The sequence below is a fragment of the Macaca nemestrina genome, chromosome 1 (assembly GCF_043159975.1).
Source record: "Macaca nemestrina isolate mMacNem1 chromosome 1, mMacNem.hap1, whole genome shotgun sequence".
NCBI classification, from domain to species: domain Eukaryota; kingdom Metazoa; phylum Chordata; class Mammalia; order Primates; family Cercopithecidae; genus Macaca; species Macaca nemestrina.
The window spans coordinates 37,329,031-37,353,694 of NC_092125.1; the positions used below are offsets into that span (position 1 = coordinate 37,329,031).

Consider the following 24,664-nt stretch of genomic DNA (forward strand, 5'->3'; position numbering starts at 1 on the left):
TGTTGTTATTTTAAAAACTACAAGATCACCTCTCTCTATAACACTGTAAGTGAACTTTACATGAGTGTGCTCATGTAAATAAGCTATATGGAAAATGAAAAGTTAAAATATTTAAATGATTAGCCTTAACCCTGCTAATCTTTGCCATCACTGGGGCTTATCCTAGGGGACACTTTGGTAATTTTTGTGGTGTAATAATAACCACCTTATCTGTATAGCATTTTACCTTGCATTCTCATTACCGTACTAGGTAGGGTAAGTAACCGTGTCGTATAGATAAGGAAATCAAAGCTCAGGAAAATTAAATGGCTTTTCCAAAGCCACATGGCTGGAAAAGTGGTACAGCTAGAGTTAGATACCCAGCTGTTATTGCTGCCCATGCAGTGAGTTTCTGCCCAGCTGCTGTGTACATTAAAGGCTCAAGAGACCGATGTGACCATCTGTATAGTATCTTCCTTGACAATATATGGTTTCTACACTGAGCATAGCCGGAGCCTACTTGGGAGCATTCTGTGCCTATTTCAGTGATTTTCTTTTTCTCTAAAATCTGTATTTAGATTAACGTAGGTGAACCATGAGGATGTGTCGCATATTTATAAACCAATATTTACACTGTGCTGGGTGATGTAGTTTGAGGATATGAGGATATACTTGGATAGGGAAGGCTCTGGAGGCCAGTAAGTGTTTCAAGTCTAGCCCTCAACTTTATCAGTATTCTTGAAGTCCTAAAACTTGGAAGGACTAACTCATACTATTAAACGTGCAAGAGGTTGAGTTGTAGAAAGCACTTTACCAATTTATTGAGTAGTGGGGGGTGAATATTCCTTTCCAGTGATTTTGTTCATGTTCTCCATCCATGGTTCCTACTTCTATCGTCAGGATATCTTGAAGTCAACTGGTGGGTTTTTGTTTTGTTTTGTTTTGTTTATGAACTTGGCCTTAGGGTAAAGAAAGAGCTAGGCTGTGGTGAAGTCTGGTGATGTATCTTTCATGTCATACAACAGAATACACCTCTCCAGTGGTATTCCCCCTTCCTACAAATCTTGAAGAATTTATACTTTATTCTGTAGCTTTTCATCCTCCCAGAACTGTGGTACTACTAGTGGTTTTCCAGTTTGAAAAGCATAGTGCTAAGCAGGCTCCTTGGAGACTTTTTTGTCTCCTAAATAGGATACAGCTTTTTACGTATTGAATCCCACCTCTCTGTAATTATATTCAGGTGACCTTAAGTGGACTTTTAGATAGCCCCAACCTTTTTGGTAACAGTTATGACCTCTGTCTTCCTCTATGGATGACTAATAACTTATACTATATGTAAGTTTTGGCTTGATATAAAATTGTAAGCTTTCTTTTATTGATTTTTACTTCTAAGTTGAAGGCAATTAGCTCACAGTAGCCTCTATATGTAGCCACCAGAAAATGAAATAGAAGGTGCTAGTGACAATTTTTCTCTCTTCTTCTATTACTCACAAAAGGTAAAATTTTTACCCAGCCATTTAGAATGAAACAAGGGTCATACTCCGCAGGCTTTCCGGTAGCAAAGGCATGCTTTTCACAACCCACTTCAAACATGGAACTACAGAAGCAAATAATGAGCATGGAAAAGACTTCCAAGTTAAATGTAGTGGAGACTTCAAGGCTGAATCATACTGAAAAATTAAACCAGGTGAGAGATAAGAGTTTGGAGATATAAATATACGATGTTTTTAAATTCAGTGGTGTTAACACTTTGATCTGATAGAAAAGTTGACCTTTTAAAAACTGAAGTCATTCAGTTATTTCAAATTTGACTAAGCATTTCCTATGGTTCTGTAGATTAGTAAGCAGTGAGAAGTGGAGTGAAAGAAGAGTACAATTGTATCAACTCCACGGTTTCCACTATTTTCTGCAAATGACTCCCAACTCCCAAACCTGTATCTCTGGTTCCAGTTCCTCACCAAAGTTACAGAAGCATATTTGTAATTTACCTCATGAATATCTTCTGAATGGCTGCTCCTGAGCATAATAATCCTGGTATTTTTCTGTGACTATAAATGCTGAAGGACTTTGAATAAAATCTATTAGAATATAACCGATAAATGCCTGGCTAAATCATCATGTTAACAACTTAAGTTAGAGCTCAGAACTAGTACATGGACATTAAGTTCAAAACATGAAAATGCCTGATTTCTACTAAAATTAGCTTTAGTAACATAATTTACATGTAGTAAAATTTACTCATTTTAACCGTACAGTTTGAGTTTTGATTAATATATAATTATGTAATCACCATCAAAATAAAAAACAGAACGTTTCCATTACCCCCAAAAAAGCTCCTTCATGCCACTTTTGTAGTTTTTTTCCCCAACTGCAGCCACAGACTACCACTGCTTTCTATGATTTTGACTTTCCAGGAATTTCGTATAAATGGAATCAAACAGTATCTAAGCTTTTGTGTTTGGCTTTTTTAACTTAGTAGAATACTTCTGAGGTTCATCCAAGATGTATATATCAGTAATTTGTTCCTTTTTCTTGTTTGGTATTAGTCCATTATACAGATACACCTAAATTTGTTATCCCTTCCCCATTAGATGACATTTGGGTTATTTCCTCTTTGGTCCTTTACTTATAAAGCCGCTATCAATATTTGCATACATCTTGTATGGACATAGTTCATTTCTCTTGTGTAAATACCTAGGAGTTGGATTACTGCATCATATATAGTAAGTGTATGTTAATAAGAAATTGCCACTGTTTTCCAAAGTGGCTGTATGACTTTCCTTTCCCATGAAATATGTATGAGAGTTGTAGTTGTTACACATCTTTGTTAACATTTGGGATTGTCAGTTTTAAAAATATTAGCCATTTGAGTGGGTGTGTAGTGCTATCTCATGGTTTTAAGTTGGATCATAATAATATTATGATAATGTTGAACATCTTTTCACATGCGTGTTTGCCATTTGCATTTCCTTTTTGAAGTGTCTATTCAAATATTTTGCCAGTTTTATAAAACTGTGTTGTCATTGTATTGAATTGGAAAAATTTATATATTCTAGATATAAGTCCTTATCAGAGACATGTTTTGCAAATATTTTCTCCTGGCCTATGTTTGCTTCTTCATTTCCTTGATCCTGTGTGTTGTGGAAAAGTCTTTAATTTTGATACAGTCTAATTTATTCATATTTTTCTTTCTTTTTTTTTTTTTTTTTTTTTGTGATAGGGAGTCTCGCTTTGTCGCCCAGGCTGGAGTGCAATGGTGTGATCTTGGCTCACTGCAACTTCTGCCTCCCGGGCTCAAGTGATTCCTGCCTCAGCCTCCTAAGTAGCTAGGATTACAGGCGTCTGCCACCATGCCTGGCTAATTTTTGTATTTTTATTAGAGACAGAGTTTCACCATGTTGGTCAGGCTGGTCTTGAACTCCTGACCTCGGGATCCACCTGCCTCAGCCTCCGAAAGTGCTGGGTTTACAGGCATGAGCCACCATGCCTGGTCCATATTTTTCTTTTATTCTTGCCTATCTAATGGATTTTAATCTGAAGTTACAAAAATTTTCTCCTACGTTTTCTTGAAGTTTTATGTTTTCAGTTCTTATATTTACGTATATTATCCATTTCAAGCCAGATTTGCATAAGGTACCAGGCACAGATCAAATTTTTCTGCATATAGACAGTTATTCCTTATTATTTTGGCACCTCTATCAAATCTATTGACCTCACACATCTGTAATTCTATTTTGAGACTCTGTTCAGGTCCTTTTATCTACATGTCTGTTTTTGCCAATGCTGTACTATCTATTACTGTAGCTTTATAATATCTTAGTCATATATAGTTTTGTGTCAATAACAGATATTATCTGAGAAGTGTGTTGTTAGGTGATTTTATCATTGTATGATCATCCTAGAATGCAGTTGCACAAACCTAGATGGTATATAGCCTACTACACACCTACGCTATATGGTATAGCCTATTGCTCATAGGCTACAAACCATTATAGCATGTTATTGCACTGAATGCCATAGGCAGTTGTAACACAATGGGGTATTTGTGTATCTAAACAGAAAAGGTACGGAAAAAATACAGTGTTATAATCTTGTGGGACCACCATCATACAGGTGGTCTATTGTTGACCCTAAGTCATAATGCAGCCCATGACTAGTTAAGTCTTGCAACTTTGTTATTTTTTCAAAAATGCTTTGGATATTCTAGGTTTGCATTTGCAGATACGTTTAATTTGATACAAATCAACTTGTCAGTTTCTGCCAGAAATAAGATTGTGATCTTTTTAGAATCACATTGGATCTATAGATAAGTTTGGGGGAAAAATGACATCTTAACAATATCAAGTCTGCTGATTCAAAAACATGGTATATCTTCATTTATTTAGGTCTTTACATTCTCTCAGCAATGTTTTATAGTTTTCAGTGCATAAAGCTTGCATATATTTTGTTAAACTTATCCTTTATACCTTTCATATTTTTTAGCGATTATAAATGGTATTTAAAATTTCTAGTCATTGCTAATAGAAAATCAATTGGATTTTTTTTTTGGTATGTTGACCTTGTATCCTGTGACCTTGAGTCTTGGTACTTGATAAATTCAGTTCTGTAATTCAAATCATTCTAGCAGCTATTTTGTAGAGTTTGGATTTTCTGCATAGACCGTCATACCATCTGAGAGTAAAGACAGTTTTACTTCCTTCTTTTCAATCTATCTTCCTTTCCTTCAACCCTTACCACACAGTGTAGGCTCTCTAGTATTATATATTATAGAAATGTGAGAGTAGAAAAACTTAACTTGTTCCTAACTATATGGGGAAAATATTCAGTCTTTCATAATTATGATATTAACTGTAGCTTTTCAGATGCCTTTTATCAGGTTGAGGAAATTCCCTCCTATTCCTAGTTTCTCTGGTTTTTTTTCATGCATGTATGTTGAATTTTGTCATACTCTTTCTCCATACATTGAAGTTATTATAGGACTTTAAAAAATTACTTTTCTTGGTTTTATATTCAGCCAACCTTATATTTCTGGATGAATCCCACTTGGTCATCATATAGTATCCTTTTTATATGTTGCTACCTTCAATTTGCTAATATTTTAAGGGTTTTGCATTTATGTTCATAAGATATATTCTGTAGTTTTCTTGTAATGCTTTTATCTCGTTTTGGAATCATTTTAATACAGGCCTCATGTGAAATGAGTTGGGAAGTTTTTTTCCACCTATTTATTCTGAAAGAGTTTGTGTAGCATTGGTATTTGTTTTTCTTAAATATTTCATAGAATTTATCAGTGAACTAAATTGGGCCTGGAGCTTTCTTTGCAGAAAGGTTTTAAACAACAAATTCAGTTTCTTTAACAGATATAGGGCTATTTTGGATTTTATGCTTGCTTTTTTTTTTTTTTTTAATGAGCCTTGGTACCTTGTCTTTCAAGGTGCTGTCCATTTCATCTAGGCTGTCAAATTTATTGAAATAAAGTTGTTCATAATGTTCCCCCAATAACATTTTAAGGTCTGTAGGGTCTGTGATGGTTGCTCCTTCTCTCTCTCTCTCTGTCTCTCTCACACACATATAAGTCTTGCTAAAGATTTATTCACTTATACACAGTCATGCTCCACATAATGACACTTGTGTCAACAAGACTGCATGTGCAACAGTAGTTCCATAAAATTATAATAGAACTGAAAAATTCCTGCCACCTGGTGGTGATGTAGCTGTTGTAACAACATAGTGCAATGCAACACTTGTATTTGTGGTGACAGTCATATATATAGCACAATTATTTACAGTACATAATAGTTGATAATGACAATGAACAACCATGTTATGGGTTTGTGTTTTTACTGTAGTTTATATCATTAGAGTGCACTCCTAACTAAAAAAATTAATTGTAAAACAGCTTCAGGCATTTCCTTCAGGCGGTATTCCAGAAGGAAGGCATTGTTATCATAGATGATGACAGCTCCATGCATATTATTGTCCCTGAACACCTTACCACATGACAAGGTCAATTTAGTGTAGCGTAAGTGTAAGATGTTTATATAGAGTCTACAGTAGTGTACAATAATGGCCTAGGCCTACACATTCACCACCCACTCACCCAGAGCAACATACAACCCTGCAAGTTCCATTTATGGTAAGTGCTTTATACAGGTATGCCATTTTATCTTTTATACTGTATTTTTACTGTACCTTTTCTGTGTTTAGATACACAAATACCACTGTGTTACAATTGCCTATAGTATTCAGTACAGTAACATGCTGTACAGGTTTGTAGCCTAGGAGCAATAGGCAATGCCATAAAGCCTAGGCGTGTAGTAAGGTTATACCATCTAGGTCTGTGTTACATACATTCTATGTTTGTGCAACAATGCAATTGCCTAATAATGCATTTCTCAGAGTGTATCCCCATTATTAAAAGATGCATGGTTGTATTTTTCAAAGAACAGGTTTTTAGTTTTGATAATTTTTTTTTATTTTTTCACTTTTTATTTCATTGATTTCTGTTCTAATTGTTTTGTAACTTCTGTTTACTTTGGGTTAATTTCCTCTTTGCTCTTAAGGTAGAAGTTTGGTCATGGATTTTGGTCCCTTTTTAATGTAAACATTTAAGGTTATAAATTTCTTCTAAGTATTGCTATAGCTACATCTCCCAAACTTTGATATGAAATTCAAATTTGATATGAAAACTCGTCTTCAGGTCAAAATTTACTGATCTCCCTTTTGGTTTTTTTCCTTGTATCATGGATTATTTAGAAGTGTGTTGTTTAATATCCAAATATTTGGGGATTTTTTTCAGAGATGCTTCTGTTCTAATTTCATTGTGGTCCAACAACATAGATTTTGTTCCTTATATATTCATTGAGACTCATTATATGGCTCAATATGTTTATCTAGGTAAATGTTTCATAATTCACTTCAAAAGAATATTTTGCAATATTTGGGTATAATATTCTATAAATGTCAAGTCAGTTATGTCATTGAGGATTTCTTTTTAACTGTTTTTTAATTAACTACTGAGGGAGGAGTATTGAAATTTTCAAACATAATTATAGATTTGTCTATTTTACCTTTTAGTTCAGTTAGTTTATGCTTTGCCTATTTTTTTTTTCCCACAGATTGTTGGGGTACAGGTGGTATTTGGTTACATGAGTAAATTCTTTAGTGGTGATTTGTGAGATTTTGGTGCCCCCATCACCCAAGCAGTATACACTGCACCCTATTTGTAGTCTTTTATCCCTCACCCCCTTCCTACCCTTCCCCTCATGTCCCCAAAGTCTTTGTATCATTCTTATGCCTAGGCGTCCTCATAGCTTAGCTCCCACATATCAGTGAAAACATGATGTTTAGTTTTCCATTCCTGAGTTACTTCACTCAGAATAATAGTCTCCAGTCTCATCAAGGTCACAGCAAAATGCCATTAATTCATTCCTTTTTATGGCTGAGTAGTATTCTATCATATATATATATATATGATATATATATGATATATATATACACACACACACCATAGTTTATTTACTTGATTGATGGGCATTTGGGTTGGTTCCATGATTTTGCAGTTGCAATTTGTGCTGCTATAAACGTGCATCTGCAAGTATCTTTTTTGTATAATGATTTCTTTTCCTCTGGGTAGATACCCAGTAGTGGGATTGCTAGATCAACTGGTCGTTCTACTTTTAGTTCCTTTTGAGACGGAGTCTTGCTCTGTCGCCCAGACTGGAGTGCAGTGGCATAATCTCAGCTCACTGCAACCTCCACCTCCCAGGTTCAAGCAGTTCTCCAGCCTCAGCCTCCTGAGTAGCTGGGACTACAGGCACACGCTGTCACACCCAGGTAATTTTTTGTATTTTAGTAGATATGGGGTTTCACTGTGTTGCCCAGGCTGGTTGTGAACTCCTGAACTCAGGCAGTTCACCCACCTCAGCCTCCCAACGTGCTGGGATTACAGGCATAAACCACCGCACCCGGCCTACTTTTAGCTCTTTAAGGAATCTCCATAGTGTTTTCCGTAGCGGCTATATTAGTTTACATTCCCACCAGCAGCGTAGAAGTGTTCCCTGTTAACCACATCCATGCCAACATCTGTTTTTTTATTTTTTGTTGATGGCCATTCTTGCAGGAGTAAGGTAGTATCTCATTGTGGTTTTGATTTGCATTTCCCTGATCATTAGTGATGTTGAGCATTTTTTCATATGTTTGTTGCCCATTTGTATATATTCTTTTGAGAATTATCTGTTCATGTCCTTAGCCCACTTCTTGATGGGATTGCTCGTTTTTTTCTTACTGATGGGTTTTTGGTCATGAAATCCTTGCCTAAGCCAATGTCTAGAAGGGTTTTTCCAATGTTATCTTCTAGAATTTTTATAGTTTCAGATCTTAGGTTTAAGTCCTTAATCCATCTTGAGTTGATTTTTGTGTAAGGTGAGAGATGAGGATCCAGTTTCATTCTCCTGTATGTGGCTAGCCAATTATCCCAGCACCATTTGTTTAAAAGAGTGTCCTTTCCCCACTTTATGTTTTTGTTTGCTTTGTCGAAGATCAGTTGGCTATAAGTATTTGGGTTTATTTCTGAGTTCTCTGTTCTGTTCCATTGGTCTATGTGCTTATTTTTATACCAGTACCATGCTTTTTTTGTTGACTATGGCCTTATAGTATAGTTTGAAATAAGGTAGTGTTATGCTTCCAGATTTGTTCTTTTTGCTTAGTCTTGCTTTGGCTGTGTGGGCTCTTTTTTGGTTCCATATGAATTTTAGAATTGTTTTTTCTAATTCTGTGAAGAATGATAGTGGTATTTTGATGGAGAATCCGTTGAATTTGTAGGTTGCTTTTGGCAGTATGGTCATTTTCACAATATTGATTCTATCCATCCATGAGCATGGGATGTGTTTCCATTTGTTTGTTTCATCTGTAATTTCTTTCAGCAATGTTTTGTAGTTTTCCTTGTAGAGGTCTTTTGCCTCCTCGGCTAGGTATATTCCTAAGTATTTTGTTATTTTTGCAGCTATTGTAAAAGGAGTTGAGTTCTTGATTTGATTCTCTGCTTGGTCACTTTCGGCGTATAGAAGGGCTACTGATTTGTATACATTAATCTTGTATCTGGAAACTTTGATTAATTCTTTTATCAGCTTTAGGAGCTTTCTGGAGGAGTCTTTAGGGTTTTCAAGGTAAATGATCATATTGTCAGCAAACAATGACAATTTGACTTCCTCTTTACTGATTTGGATGTCCTTTATTTTTCTTGTCTGATTGCTCTGGCTAGGACTTTGAGTACTATGTTGAAGAGGAATGGTGAGAGTGGGCATCTTTGTCGTCTTCCAGTTCTCAGAGGGAATGCTTTCAACTTTCCCCATCCAGTATTGGCTGTGGGTTTGTCATAGATGGCTTTTATTACGTTGAGGTTTGTCCCTTGTGTGCCGATTTTGCTGAGAGTTTTAATCATAAAGCAATGCTGGATTTTGTCAAATGCTTTTTCTGCATCTGTTGAGTTGATCATGTGATTTTTGTCTTTAATTCTGTTTATGTGGTGTATCACATTTATTGACTTGCATATGTTAAACCATCCCTGCATCGCTGGTATGAAACCCACTTGATCATGGCGCATTATCTTTTTGATATGTTATTGGATTTGGTTAGCTAGTATTTTTGTTAAGGATTTTAGCATCTATGTTAGTCAGGGATATTGATCTGTAGTTTTCTTCTTTATTATGTCCTTCCATGGTTTTGGTATTAGGGTGATGCTGGTTTCATAGAATGAATTAGGGAGGCTTCCCTCTTTCTCTCGCTTGTGGAATAGTGTCAAAAGGATTGGTACCAATTCTTCTTTGAATGTCTTTTAGAATTCTGCTGTGAATCTGTCTGCTCCTGAACTTTTTTTTGTTGGTAATTTTTAAATTACCATTTCAGTCTCTCCATGTATTATTGGCTGTTCAGGGTATCCAATTCTTCCTGACTTAAGCTAGGAGGGTTGTATTTTTCCAGGAATTTATCCATGTCTTCTGGGTTTTCTTGTTTATGTGCATAAAGGTGTTCATAGTAGCCTCGAATGATCTTTTGTATTTCAGTGGTGTCAATTGTAGTATCTCCTGTTTCATTTCTTAATGAGGTTATTTGGATTTTCTCTCTTCTCTTCTTGGTTTATTTTTCTAATGGTCTATCAATTTTATTTATCTTTTCAAAGAACCAGCTTTTTGCTTCATTTATCTTTTGTATTTTTTTGTTGTTGTTAATTTCATTTAGTTCTGCTCTGATCTTGGTTATTTCCTTTCTTCTGCTGGGTTTGGGTTTGGTTTGTTTTTGTTTCTCTAGTTCCTTGAGGTATGACCTTAAAATGTCAGTTTGTGCTCTTTCAGCCTTTTTGATGTAGGTGTTTAGGGCTATGAAGTTTCCTCTTAGCACCACCTTTGCTGTATCCCAGAGTTTTTGATAGGTTGTGTCATTATTGTCATTGAGTTTGAAGAATTTTTAAATGTCCATCTTGATTTCATTTTTGACCCAGTGATCATTCAGGAGCAGATTATTTTCCATGTATTTGCATGGTTTTTAAGGTTCCTTTTGGAGCGGATTCCCAGTTTTATTCCTCTGTTATCTGAAAGAGTGCTTGATATAATTTCAGTTTTCTGAAATGTACTGAGGCTCATTTTATGGCCTATCATATCGTCTATCTTGGAGAAAGTTCCGTGCCCTGTTGAATGAAGTATGTATTTTGCAGTTGTTGGATGAAATGTTCTGTATATATCTGTTAAGTCCATTTGTTCCTAGGTATAGTTTAAATCCATTGTGTCTTTAACTTTCTGTCTTAATGAACTGTCTAGTGCTGTCAGTGGAGTATTGAGATCCTCCACTATTATTGTGTTGCTGTCTATCTCATTTCTTAGGTCTATTAGTAATTGTTTTATAAATTTGGGAGCTCCAGTGTTAGGTGCATTTATGTTTAGGATTGTGATATTTTCCTGTTGGACATGGCCCTTTACCATTATATAATGTCCCTCTTTGTCTCTTTTAACTGCTGTTGCTTAAAAGTTTGTTTTGTATGATGTAAGAATACCTACCCTTGCTTGCTTTTGGTGTCCATTTGCATGAAATGTCTTTTCCATCCCTTTATGTGAGTCCTTATGTGTTAGATGAGTCTCCTGAAGGCAGCAGATAGTTGGTTGTGGAATTCTTATCCATTCTGCAGTTCTGTATCTTTTAAGTGGAACATTTAGGCCATTTGCATTCAATATTAGTTTTGAGATGTGAGGTACTATTGCATTAATCCTGCTGTTTGTTGCATTCATCGTGCAACAATGAGGTCTGTGAGCCGTGGATACCAGCACCTGTTTAGGAGGAGGTAGAGGGTAGGGGAGTTTGCTCTTGGTGTTGTACATGCTGCAGGTTTTGACAAATGTGTAATGGCATGTATCCACTACTGTAGTATCATACTGAATAGTTTTCACTCCCCTAAAAGTCCTCTGTGCTTGCACCTATTCATCTGTCTCGTCCCTTAATCCCATGGTAACCACTGGTCTTTTTACTGTCGCCATAGTTTTGCTTTTTCCAGAGAGTCATATAGTTGGACTTATAGAGCATGTAGCCTTTCAAATTGGGTTCTTTCACTTAGTAATATGCACTTAAGGTTCCTCTATGTCTTTTCATGGCTTGATAATGCATTTCTTTTTGGCACTGAGTAATATTCCATTGTCTGATACTACAGTTTATCCACTCAAACTGAAGAACATCTTGGTTGTTTCCTCATAAAGTTGCTATAAACATGTGTGTGGGTTTTTTGTGTGGATAGCAGTTTTCAATTCATGTGGGTAAATACCAAGGAGTATAGTTGCTAAATTATCGGATAAAGATATGTTTGTTTTTATAAGAAACTGCTAAACTGTCTTCCAAAGTGGTGGTACCATTTTGCATTCTCACCAGTGTTGAGTGAATGTTTCTGTTGTTCCCCATTGCTGGTCAGCATTTGGTGTGGCTAGAGTTTTAGATTTTGGCCATTCTAATAGCTGTATAGTGGTATTTCATTGCTGTTTTAATTTGAAATCCCCTAATGACATGATGTTGAACATCTTTTCATATGCTTACTTGCCATTGGGTATATCTTCTTTAGTGAGAGGTCTGTTCAGGTATTTTGTCCATTTTTAAAAAATTTGATTGTTTATCTTCTTATTGCTGAGTTTTAAGAGCTTTTTTTAAAAATAATAGTCTTTTATCAGATGTGTCTTGCAAATATTTCCTTCTAATCTGTGGCTTGTTTCTCAATCTTTTGACATTGTCTTATAGAGAAAAAGTTTTTAATCTTAAGACAGGCAATCAATTATTTCTTTCATGTATTGTGCCTTTGGTGTTGTATCTAGAAACTCATCACCTTATCCAAAATCAGCCAGTGTTACCTATGTTGTCTTCAAGGAGTTTTATAGTTTTGAATTTTACATTTAGGTCTATGATCCATTTTAAGTTAATGTTTGTGAAGGGTGTAAGGTCTAGATGTGTGTGTGGGGGGTCATTTTTGTTTTCGTGGGTTTTTTTGCAAGTGGATGTTCAATTCTAGTACCATTCGTGAAAAGACTGTTTGATTCATTCGGTTGCTTTTGCTCCTTTATCAAAGATCAGTTCACTATATTTATGTGAGTCTATGTCTAGGTTCTTTAGTCTGTTCCACTGGTCGGTCTGTTCTTTCACCATTACCATACTGTCTTGGTTACTGTAGCTTTTTTAGTAAGTCTTGAAGTTAGGTAGCGTCAATCCTCTGGCTTTATTCTTCAATATTTTGTTGGCTATTCTGGATCTTTTGCCTCCTATATAAATTTCAGTGTCAATTTGTTGATATTCACAAAATAACTTGCTGAGATTTTGTTTGGGATTGAATTGAATCTATAAATCGAGTTGGGAAGAACTAACATCTGGACAATATTGAATTTTTCTATCCATGAACATGGAATAGTTCTCCATTTATTTCTTCTTTGATATCTTTCATCAGAGTTTTGCAGTGTTCCTCATACAGATTTGTACATATTTTGTTAGATTTATACTTAAGTATTATATTTGGGGGAGTGCTAATGTAAATAGTATTTTTTTGAATTTCAGATTTCACTTATTACTGGAATATAGGAAAATGATTGACTTTTGTACATTAACCTTGCATCCTGCAACCTTGCTATAATTGCTAATTAGTTCCAGGAGTTTTTAAAAAATTCTGTCATATTTTCTACATAGGTTATGTGATCTGTAAATAAGGGACAGTTTTTATTTCTTCCTTCCCAGTCTGTTTGTTTCATTTCCTTTTCTTGACTTACTGCATTTGCTAGGACTCCAGCAAGATGTTGCAAAGCAGTGGGAGGGAACACTCTTTGCCTTGTACCTGGTTAAGTATTTTTTAGGATTCCACTTTATCTTTTTTGTTTATTATCTATATTTTTCTGTTTTATAGTTTTAGTGGATGCCTTAGGGTTTTCAACCTATATTTTTAACTTATCACAATTGACCTTCATATAATATTAAACATTTCATATAAAATATAAGAACCATGGAACAGTAAATTTACATTTCCCCTCTTCCATCCTTTGTGCTCTTATTGTGATACATTTTAGTTCTCATGTTATGTACCTCATAATACATTGTTATTTTTGCTTAGAAAATGTTTAAGGTAAATAGGAATATTTATTTTAATACTAAAATATTAAAAACACAAAAGTCAAATTTTAAGAAATTAAACATGAAAAAAACTTGTTTACTTACATTTATTTCTGATGCTCTCCAATTCTTTCTGTTTAAATTTCTCTCCAGTATAGTTTTCTTTCTGCTTGGAAAATTTTAACATATCCTCTAAGATAAACCTGCTGGTGGTGTATATTCTTAGCTTTTATCCATCTGAAAAAGTCTATTTTTCATTTCCATTTTGAAATATTATTTTTCCGGGTATAGAATTCTATCTAATTTGATAGTTTTTGCCCCCTTTTAGTGCTTCAGAGATGTTATTCCAGTTTTTTGTCTTCGTAGTTTTTTTTCCTCTGATGCTTTCAGGATTTTCTCTTTTGGTTTTCCACAGTTTGATTGTAGCATCCCTTGGTGTACTTTTCTTTATTTTTCTGCCTGGGATTCATTGAGCTTATTATATCATTGAGCTTCTTGTATGTAGGTTTATAATTTTCATGAAATCTGGATATTTTGTCTTCAAATATTTTTTTCTCCTTTCCTCTTTTGGAGTACAATAACATCTATTTTAGACTGCTTGTTATTTTCTTGCAGGTCACTGATGCTCTTTTTCTTTCATTGCAGTTCTCTTTTTTTCCCCACTGAGTGCTTCATTTTTCAATTGCTGTCTTCAAACTGGTTAATCTTTTCTCCAGAATGTAACCTAATTCCATCCAGATTATTTTTCATTCAGATGTTGCATTTTTCATCTTCAGGTATTCCACGTGGGTCTTTTTAATATCCTCATTTCTTCTATTCATTATGTTAATACTTTATGGACATAAGCATATGTGTAAGGTTTATAATAACTGTTTTAGAGGGCTTGTCTAGTTTTATTATCTGTGCCATTTCCAGTTTTTTTTTTTCCTATTGATTTTTTTCCCCTGACATGATCATATTCTACCACTTCACATGGTTGGTAACTTTTGACTAGATGCTAGACCATTGTGAATATTTCATTGTTGGGCTTTACATATAAATTACTTTGACCCAATTTGATCATTTTGAGTTTTTCTTTTAAGCTGTATTAAAGTGGGTGCTATAGACTAAATTATGTTCTCCCCATATTTATACATTTAAACCCTAGCCTCCGATATGATGATATTAGGAGATGGGATCTGTAGGAAGTAATTAAGGTTAGATTAGGTTATGAAGGTGGGATCCTTATGATGGGATGAACAGCTTATAAGAAAAGACCCTAGAAAGTTTGCTCTCTCCACGGGAGCACCCTGAGAAAAGGCCATATAAGTACACAGCAAGAAGGTGGCCATCTGCAAGTCAGAAAGAGAGTGCTCACCAGGAACCAAATTGGGTAGTACAGGTCAAATATCCCTTATCTGAAATGCTTGGTTGAGTATCCCTTATCTGAATATTTGCATATACATAATGAGATATCTTGGAGATGGGATCCCAGTCTAAATATGAAATTCATGTATGTTTCATATATACCTTATATACATAAGCTGAAGGCGATTTTATACAATATTTTAGATAATTTTGTGCATGAAACAAAGTCTTAACTGTGTTTTGACTGTGACTCATCACATAAGGTTGGGTATGGGATCCTCTACTTGTGGCATCATATTGGCATTGAAAGATTGGGATTTGGGAGCATTTCAAATTTCAGCTTTTTGTATTTGGGATGTTCAACCTATGCCTTAATCTTGGACTTCCCAGCCTCCAGAACTGTAAGAAAAATTCTGTCGTTTAAGCCACCCAGTCTATGGTATTTTGTTATGGCAGCCTGAGCAGACCAAGATGCGCGGGTCCAGAACAGCCTTCAATCTAGGGCTAATTTAGCCCCACCACTGAAGCATTACCTTTCTAAGGATTGACTCAATGTATTACGAAGTACTCCTACTCTGTCTAGTGGGAACACTGTTCCTAGCCCTGTGTGAGCTCGGAGTATTGTTCAGCCTGTTGCTTCTTGTTTGTTTCTCCAGCCTCAAAGAACTTCTCTCCACTTGCACAGATCGGTACTCATCCAGAAACTTAAGGGAGTTCCTCTGCAGACCTCTAGAGCTATTTCTGTGCCACTCCTCCTTTTCCATACTCAATCCTGTAAATTTTAGCATCCTCATCGTCTCAAAATCTGTCTCCTCAGTTCATCTAGACTGCCAGGCTCTGTTTCTGTTACTTCTTCCTACACTATCCTGAAAGCTCTCCAGGCTGTAAGGTGGGCAGGGTGTAGGAGGGCTGGGTTCAAGGCTTACCTCTCAGTTCTGCATTGTTATTCAACAGCTCTAAATCGTTGTTTCATACATTTTTCCAATTTTCTAGTTATTTATGACAGGAGAGTGGAAGCCGTAACTTTTATTTTAAATGGTGAAAGTAATTCTTAATACAGAAAACTCAGCCTAAAAGGAGTTACAGTCTTACTACCAAGAAAGAGTGTTCATGTGTTGCTTTCTTAGTAATTTTCCTATTTTTAGATTATTTTGATTTCTTTTGACATTTCCTGTGCTGAAGAAGCCTGAAACCAGCCTGTTTATCTTTCTTTGTAGGTAAGCTGACTAACTGCATGCTTGTCAAATTCTTTTTCTTTGAAATTCAGAAAGATTATCATGAATTGTTCTGTTCTTTCTCATTCTTTTCATCAAAGAAAATCTTCATTTTTTAAAATGGCTTTTGTTAAACTGACCTCCAGAAAAGTATCAGTATATGCTTCAACTCGGAGTATGGTAGTGTCTTTTTTTCCCGTAGTTTCTGATTATATAACTCTTAGGATTCTGTGTGGTTATTAACTCAAATGTCAATCCTTGAAAGATGGTTAAGTACAAAAATTTTTTCTCATCAAAAAGCCAAACATAGAGTCTAATTGTTTCACATCCATTTTTGGTTACTGACAAAGTTGATTTTTTAATCAGCCATTTTTATTACTTTTAAGTTACTTTTAAAAAGTTCATTTTAATGTTTTCTAAGACAAGTCTCCCCTGGTTAGTCTTCTTTCGGGCTTTTTTCCTATTTTTTTCCTGAAAGTTTAGAATTGTTTTTGTAAGTTCCAAAATTTCAATGAGATTTCTTAGAATTAAGTTTAAAATTTTTGAGGAGACTTCATGCATTTCATTAAGTGTATTCGAAGAGACTTCATGCATTTCATTAAGTGTATTCATTCATTAACATGTTGTAGTTCTCTATTTATTCAAGTATTAATCTTATGCCTTTCATTGCAGATATGTAGTTTTCTTTATTAGAGTTTGGCACATTTCTCGAAATTGTATTCTTAGATATTATATGTTGTGATACTTTTTTTTTTTTTTTTTTGAGATGGAGCCTTGCTTTGTCACCCAGATTGGAGTGCAGTGGTGCGATCTCAGCTCACTGCAACCTGTCTCCTGGGTTCAAGCGATTCTCCAGCCTCCGCCACCCAAGTAGCTGGAATTACAGGGGTGTGCCACCACACCTGGCTAATTTTGGTATTTTTTGGTAGAGATGGGGTTTCCTCATGTTGGTCAGGGTGATCTTGAATTCCTGACCTTGAATGCCTGCCTCATCCTCCCAAAGTGTTGGGATTATAGGCATGAGCCACCATGCCTGGCCAGTTGTGATACTGTTTTTGCCATTAAGACTGGAATTCTAAGTGCTCATGGTTTAGAAAGAAAGAAATTGACTATTAAATATTGTTTTGAAACTACCGTAGCAAACTTGGTTTTTCAATAGTTTTCCCATAGGTTTTCCAAGTAGACTACCCTATCATTTATGAACAGTAGATTTGCTCTTCCCTTTTCAGTATTTAAAGTTCTTATTTCCATTTTCTAAATTTATTGTGCTGACTAAAACTTCCAGAAAAAAATAATTATATTTCTTTTTTTCAAAAATTTTCCACTCTATAGAATTTAGCAGGAAGACTCTGCCTTTTAACTGTGAGAGCCAGGCAATAACGAATGCAGAGTTGAGGACATTTGCTCATGGCATGGCTCCAAGTTGAGGAGTGAGAGAGATGCAGATACACTTTCTTCTGTATTTTCTTTGAGTTTCATCCTGAGTTTTGCAGCTCTAATAATTCCTCATAGATGCAGCGTAATAACCACAGTTCACTTCCAGTTGAAGTTTTTGCCACCAGAACAATTTAAATCTTGTTCTGAGAGGGGGGTGGGTTATAATTCCTAAACTATGAATTTTAATTTATGGTAGGACAAACACTACATAATTATCAGACCTCACATAATCCTATTTGCAAAAACTGCGTCTTTCCATTTCTTCAAAACTGTAGATCTATTAGTTTGCTAGGTGCTTCCTCAAAACTCTACAAGTTTATGTTTTTATGTGCATAGAAAAACATATAACAAAGTTAAAGTGTAAACTTTTTTCTTTTTGATCATCTGTATCTTTTGTTCTTCCATAGTGAACATGCATCACTTTTGTCACAAGAAAATATTATTAAAATGAAAAAAAGTTTTTCCTTTGTAAAATGAGGATCAGAATATCTTCACTTTCCTCCTGCAAGAGAAACAGGCTGGCTTGGCCTTTTGTATCCCACTCCTGCCCATTGCTTTATTTCACAAAGCAATTTGTTAGAACAGTTTTAAGGCCTCTTTTGAAAGGCATTCAGTTTTATTTTGACCTCTTGAGAGGGAATTTAGAGGAGAAATGAACATTTTAATGGGTGAATAGCGTATGGATTTAGCTATACTTTCTAGTGGGTGAAGCCTCAGGTGCTGTGTCCAGCCCAGGTCATCAGAATTTTCTGCATTGTGTGTAGTTCTAGACCACAGATTACATTGCTTTCCGTTAATAGGTGTTTACCTTTAAGAGTAGCAGTTCGTCAAGGAATAGAGATCTTGCGTTTCTAGGATCTCTAGCCTTAATACCATTTAAGAGTACACCATCCTGCCAGGTGCAGTGGCTCATGCCTGTAATCCTAGCACTTTGGGAGGCGGAGGTGGGCGGATCACTTGAGGTCAGGAGTTCAAGACCAGCCTGGCCAACATGGTGAAACCCCATGTCTACTAAAAATACAAGAAGTAGCTGGGGTGTGGCGGCACGTGCCTGTAGTCCCAGCTACTCAGGAGGCTGAGGCGGGAGAATCTCTTGAACCCAGGAGGCAGAGGTTGCAGTGGACCGAGACTGCGCCACTATGCTGCAGTCTGGGCGACAGAGTGAGACTTTGTCTCAAAAAAAAAACAAAAAAAGAGTACTCCATTCTACCTGTTTCCTGCCCCCTCTGTCTTACAGATTCAAGACCTTATTGTAACATTCACCATGAGATTAAGGTAGATAAACTTGGAGTTACAAAGAAATACCTTCTCATCTAAATGAAATCAGGGTGGTCTTAGTTTGCATGTAACTTTTAATTTGCACCTAAACAATTGATAGTTTTTACATGAATTAGATGCTTTGCTTGGCATTGCATATAAGAGGTGAAACATTTTATTTCACCTGATAACCTGACTCAACTGTAGTTCAAGAGTATCCTTGATAAATAATTGGATATATTAAGAATTCTCAGAAGGAACTACTCAGTGGGTTAATTAATGCAGTTCTCTGGGGGTTATATTCTCTGGCCAACTTAGAGTAGCTGTTCTATAGCTATTTTCCCACAAGTTCAGATGAAGTATGGCAAATCAAATTCCATCCTGCCTGGCTTTTAGTCAAATAAGTCAGACCCTACATAATCCTATGTATAGGGTCTTAGTTCTGGCTGCTGTAACAAGCTACAACAAACTGGGTGGCTTGTAAACAACAAACATTTATTTTTCAACATTCTTGAAGGCTGAGAAGTCAAAGATCATGACTCTGGCATATAAGGTGTCCAGTGAGAGCCTTCTTCCTCATTCATAGATAGAGGTCTTGTGTACTCACAAAGCAGAAGGGGCAAGGGATCTCACCAAGGCCTCTCTTATAAGGGCACTAATCCCATTCACAGCGGCCTTTCCCTCATGAGCTCATCACCTCCCAAAGGCTCCATCTCCTAATACTATCACCTTGGGGGTTAGGATTTCAACTTAGGGATTTGGGGAGTGGGGGTAGAGAGGGATACATCTATACTATAGCATATACCCAACAAATACTTAAGCAGATGAAAGCACTGCTGCTGTATGTTTCTGTGCCAGTTTTGTGATCTTTGTAAGAAATGTATTAATGTTTTCCCATATGGCCAAAAGGTCTGAAGTATATTCATCTGAGATGTAACTTCTGTTTCTTTCTGCTTTTAGCCTCGTGCATCCTTTTTCCAAAATGCATTCATCATTAGATGTTTCTAAATTATCCAGTTGTCTGTTTTTAAGTTTTTTATTACAAAAGTAATATAGATTGATTACAGAAAACTTGCAATACAGACAAGCACAGAAGAAAATAAAAATCACCTGTGTACTCTTATCACGTGAAAATTTGACTTAAAAAATTAAAATCATTCTGGTTCTTAGTTTGTGACCTGCTTTTTTTCCTCTTATGCATTGTTAACGTGCCACATTATTAAATATTCTAATGCAACATAATTTTAGCTGATGGTATGATGTCCGTAATTTAACTTATAGCCTAAGTTGGGCATTTGCTCTATATTCAGTTTTTGCTATTAAAAATAACCTTATGATGAAAATCTTGCTCAAGTATGCGCACATCTCTGTTACTCCACAGGATAAATTTCTAGAAGAGCCATCACTGATTGAAAGGAATGTTTACTTTTAATGGCTTATCCTGTATGTGGCTAGGCTGTCATCCATAAGAATTGTTTCATTTGACACTCGCATAGATTGTGTGTGTGCTCCTTTCCTTGTACCTTTGCTGTTACTCCGTACAAATGGACAGTTTCCTTCAGAGATCCCTCCCCACTCACCTGCATTGCCTTTGATACCTTCAGGCATCCTTTTGTGACACTCGGGAGGGATGTTTAAACATATTTTTAATTGACGAGTAAAAATTTTATGTATGGTACACAACTTGATGTTTTGATGTATGTATACATTCTGGAATGGCTAAATCAAGCTGTTTGACATGTATTACCTCACATACTTGTCATTTTTTTGTGATGAGAACACTTACAATTTACTCTTAATTTTCAAATACAAAATATATTTTTAAGTGTAGTCAACATGATACACAATAGATCTTCTGAACTTACTCCTCCTAACTGAAATTTTGTGTCCTTTGGCCAATGCCTTCTCAGTCCTCCCACCCCTTAGTGTCTGGTAACCATCATTTTACTCTGTGTCTACAAGTTTGACTTTCATGCACTTCCCATGTAAGTAAGATCATGTGTACTGTGGGTTTTTTTCATTATAATAATTGTAATTACATATATTTATGATCAATTCAGGTCTACCTCTGCAAGTTCCATGAGGACAGGGACCGTATCTAGTTTATTTACCTCTGTATATCCAGCACTTAATATGGTGTGAAGCACATAGTATGATCTCAGTCCATATTTGTTGAATGAATAAGTGGGTATTTTTAAAATTTTATAATTTGATGGGCAAATAACTGTATCTGTTAATGTGTATTTATTTGAGGTTCAGCTTTATGCTTTAATTTGCTACTTAGTCTTCTATTTTATTGCCTATTCATGTTTTGGTTCATTTTTCTGAAAAGTATATCTTTTTGATTCAAAGCTCTTTCTCTTCTGTGGTCCTATAAGCTCCTATCTGAATATAGTGTATTTTGTTACTTTCCATCTTCATTTTCTAGTTCTATCTCATTAACTTGATTTATTTCCCATTCTTCATGTTTGTCGTACAGGCATCTGACACTAAAAGCATTGTTGAAATCACTGATTACCTCCCAATCTTACTTTTCTCTTCCACATTATAACTTCTGCCCTCTATGATTATAGATATCCCCAACTTTTCCTGGGCTTTAAAAAATCTCCACTGCATTCAGTTTAAAGTCACCTTAATTTAGACATTTTGCTTGAGATAAACTTTTTTACTTTTTTCAGAAGCATTCTATTCCTAGCTAAAAGCTCATCATTTTGCTCATCATTTTGCTATCTTAAACCCGAGATTGGCAAATATCTCCTCTTATAGACTACATAGTAAATATTTGAGGCTTTGCAGGCTAAATGTTCTCTGCATCTACTAAACACTGTCCTTACAGCGCAAGAGCAGCCATGGGCAATACATGAATGAGTGAATATGATTGTGTTCTAATAAAACTATGGACACTGAAATTTGAATTTCATATAATTTTCACGTCACCAAATAATACCTTTTCCCACAGCCATTTAAAGATATAACCCTTCTTAGCTTATGGGAAGCACAAAAAGAGGCCATAATTTGCTAACCTTTGTCATAAGCCATGATCCAGAGAGACACATCAAGTCTGTAATCACCATCCTGCCATTTAGCTCCCAGTTTTCCAAACTTTTAGAATTGATTAAAAAATAACAAAAGCCTCTCTGTTCCATGGTACTTTTGTTTCCTACACAGAATTTGAGGTCCTTGAGGCTGTTTCTGGTCTCATCATTCATCCCTGTAGAATCCTTCCTCTCTATTGTCTTTCCTAATTTCTGTGGATTCCACCTTTGTCATATCCCTTCTTTTTCTATTCTCTCCCAGCACCCCAGTTAAAACTCTTGCCTAGAGAGTTGCAGTGGTTTCCTAACTGGTTGTTCACCCATCCAATCTAATTTTCTGTTGCCAGATTACAGTTCTGATAATCTCTTTCCCTTGCTAAAAATCTCTAGTATCAGTATCTCTGTTTTTGCCTGTATAACCAAGAAAAACTTCTTAGCTTGGCATTTAAGGTATTCTGTAATAGGACATTAATCTACCTTTCTAGTTTTTCTTTCACTATTTCCCTAATGCCTTAGGCAAACTATTTTATTCAATTTTCTTTATGAAGTTCCTTCTACCTTCAGTGTTCTCTCTACCATGTCTGTCTGCAGAATTCTCTCCACCCTGCAAGGTCCTTACAAAAGGAAGCCTTCTGTGTATTTACAGCTTAATGGTACTTACAGCCTTAGGTTATAGATGTTTATGCGTTGATCTCACTTTCCTACGTAATTGTAAGTGCCTTGAGAGGAATTACACCATCAAAGGTAATCATCTTTTGTCCCTGAAACACCTAGCACAGTGATAATTTAATACGTTATTGTTATCGAATCTGCAAATGGCAGGAGAACCTTGGGATGGAAAGATCAGTTATCTTTAGAAAGATTATCTTACTGATCACTGGGAGACCTTTAGGAAATTATCGCATGGCAACTACAGAAGAAATGAGAATCTAAGACTAAGGGCTAGGACCTTTTGTTAAAGCTAATGATGTAATCATAGGTATCTAATCCTCTCTTTCCCAGACCCATGGAAATGCCCAAGAAAATGTGAAAATAGGGGAAAACCCTCAGAAGCTTGATAGGGAGCCATGCACTTGCCAAAACTTGGAGGGGTTTCCGCTGAATGCTGTGCCAATGATATTGGATGAAAAGAAGAGTAGTCAGTGCCAGAGGGAGAATCCTGCAATGGTAAGCGCTGCTTGCCAGGGGAGTAGGCAAGGGTCATGCTCACACCATGTGCCACACATTATGTTATGCACTCTTTGTGCCTCATCACATTTAGTTTTCTTGTCAGCCTTGTGAGAGATGGAGATTGTCTTCATTTTTCGGGTGAAGAAACTGAGACCTAAAAGGGCACACAGTTTGTAAGTTATGTCAGGCCAAGTAAGAGTAAGAAGAAAGACCAAAAGAAACAGTTGAGAAGGAAAAAGTATTAATAGTGATTATGTCTGGGTGGTAGGATTTTAGGTAATTGGTATTTTTCTTTATATCTTTGTGACTTAACTTTTTTTTTTTTTTTTGTTCAGTTATCAACTTTAATGTCGACTGAACATAACTCCACAATCTTTCACTCTGCTTTAGTTCTCCTGCTGTGGCTCTTCACTGGACCTTGGCTAAATGGATATTCTCCCTGCTACTTTCTGATCACATCCTCCTGTCCTTCCAGCTTACTTTTCAATTATTCCCATGCATGATTATTTTATTTTAGTGGGGCCTCTGTATGCCATTGAATTCTCTCTACTAAAATCCTCAGACTCCTACTGTCTTAACTCAGATTCCTCCTGTCCTCACTTCCTACCTGCTAAGTTCAGGTTATCATCCAATATTTCCTTAACTTTATTTTCCCACTTTTTCTACTTTCTGAAATGTCTGACCTCCCTCCTCTTTCCTTCTTCTTTCAGGAGTGGGCCTTGCTGCTGAACTCAGAGAATGCAGGAGCTATCAGATATTAACTGTCTGTACTTCTGACTCCACATTCACAGAGCCTTTCTTTGTACCCTTACCCTTTCCCCCACTCTCTTTGCTTCTATTACAACAGAAAAACTTTTCCTTCCTGCCCTTTAGGGCCAGTTGTCCCACCATCCAGGAACGTTCCACCATCCCATCTCTTCCCTGCATTAGGCATTCATTAAGTATGCTTTGTAATAAACATGGAATACTTTCATAAATAGAAAATTAGTAACAATTCTTTCTGGGTAAGAATATGGGATTGAGTAATAGACTTTAGAATAATTGTGTTAGAGAATGTTAGTTAACCTAGAAAATTCCTCAGTATTTAGTTTCATAATGATTCTATCTACTCTAAGTGTATTTCATACGGTATGAAATGTTACAGTTCCTCTTAAGAACAGTATTTTGTCTATTTAATTACAATATGTCTCCTTTTATACATTTTTTCTTTACATACTGTTTAGATCTACCTTTGACTTTCTTTGGACAGGGGGACTATGACTTGACTTTTTTTTTCTTTTTTCATAGCTGGAGAACACATTCAAATCAGTTATTGCACAAATTGGACCTGGAGGAACTATCAGTTCAGAACTAAAACATAAGATAAAATTTGTAAGTAATTTCTGTTTCTGTGAGACAATAATAATGGATTTATAAATTTATATATCATTTGTGGTTGAGTTTGTCTGCAAGTATTAGTTTACATCTAATCTTTTCTAATATACTGCAAACTAAGTGACAATTCTTTTAGAATAAGAAAAAGAAACAAAATACGCACTCCTAAAAATTTTTAACGTAAAACTATTCAGCAAATAAGTTCTTCCATAAGTTCTGTCTTCCTTTCCT

General features: G+C 35.8%; 1 protein-coding gene across 10 annotated transcripts in view; it reads left to right on the forward strand.

Annotated features, from left to right (window-relative positions):
• Positions 1–24,664, forward strand: part of LOC105484511 (tudor domain containing 5) — a 94,060-nt gene that overhangs the window by 2,168 nt on the left and 67,228 nt on the right. For 6 of the 10 annotated variants that reach the window (XM_011746202.3, XM_011746205.3, XM_011746199.3 and 3 more), the window contains exons 4-6: positions 1,476–1,666; positions 22,892–23,056; positions 24,347–24,430. In XM_011746202.3, coding sequence (XP_011744504.2) covers positions 1,476–1,666; positions 22,892–23,056; positions 24,347–24,430 — 440 coding nt within the window. The remainder of the gene's footprint in view (positions 1–1,475; positions 1,667–22,891; positions 23,057–24,346; positions 24,431–24,664) is intronic. The other 4 variants (XM_011746203.3, XM_011746208.3, XM_011746204.2 and 1 more) reach the window with 1 other exon arrangement.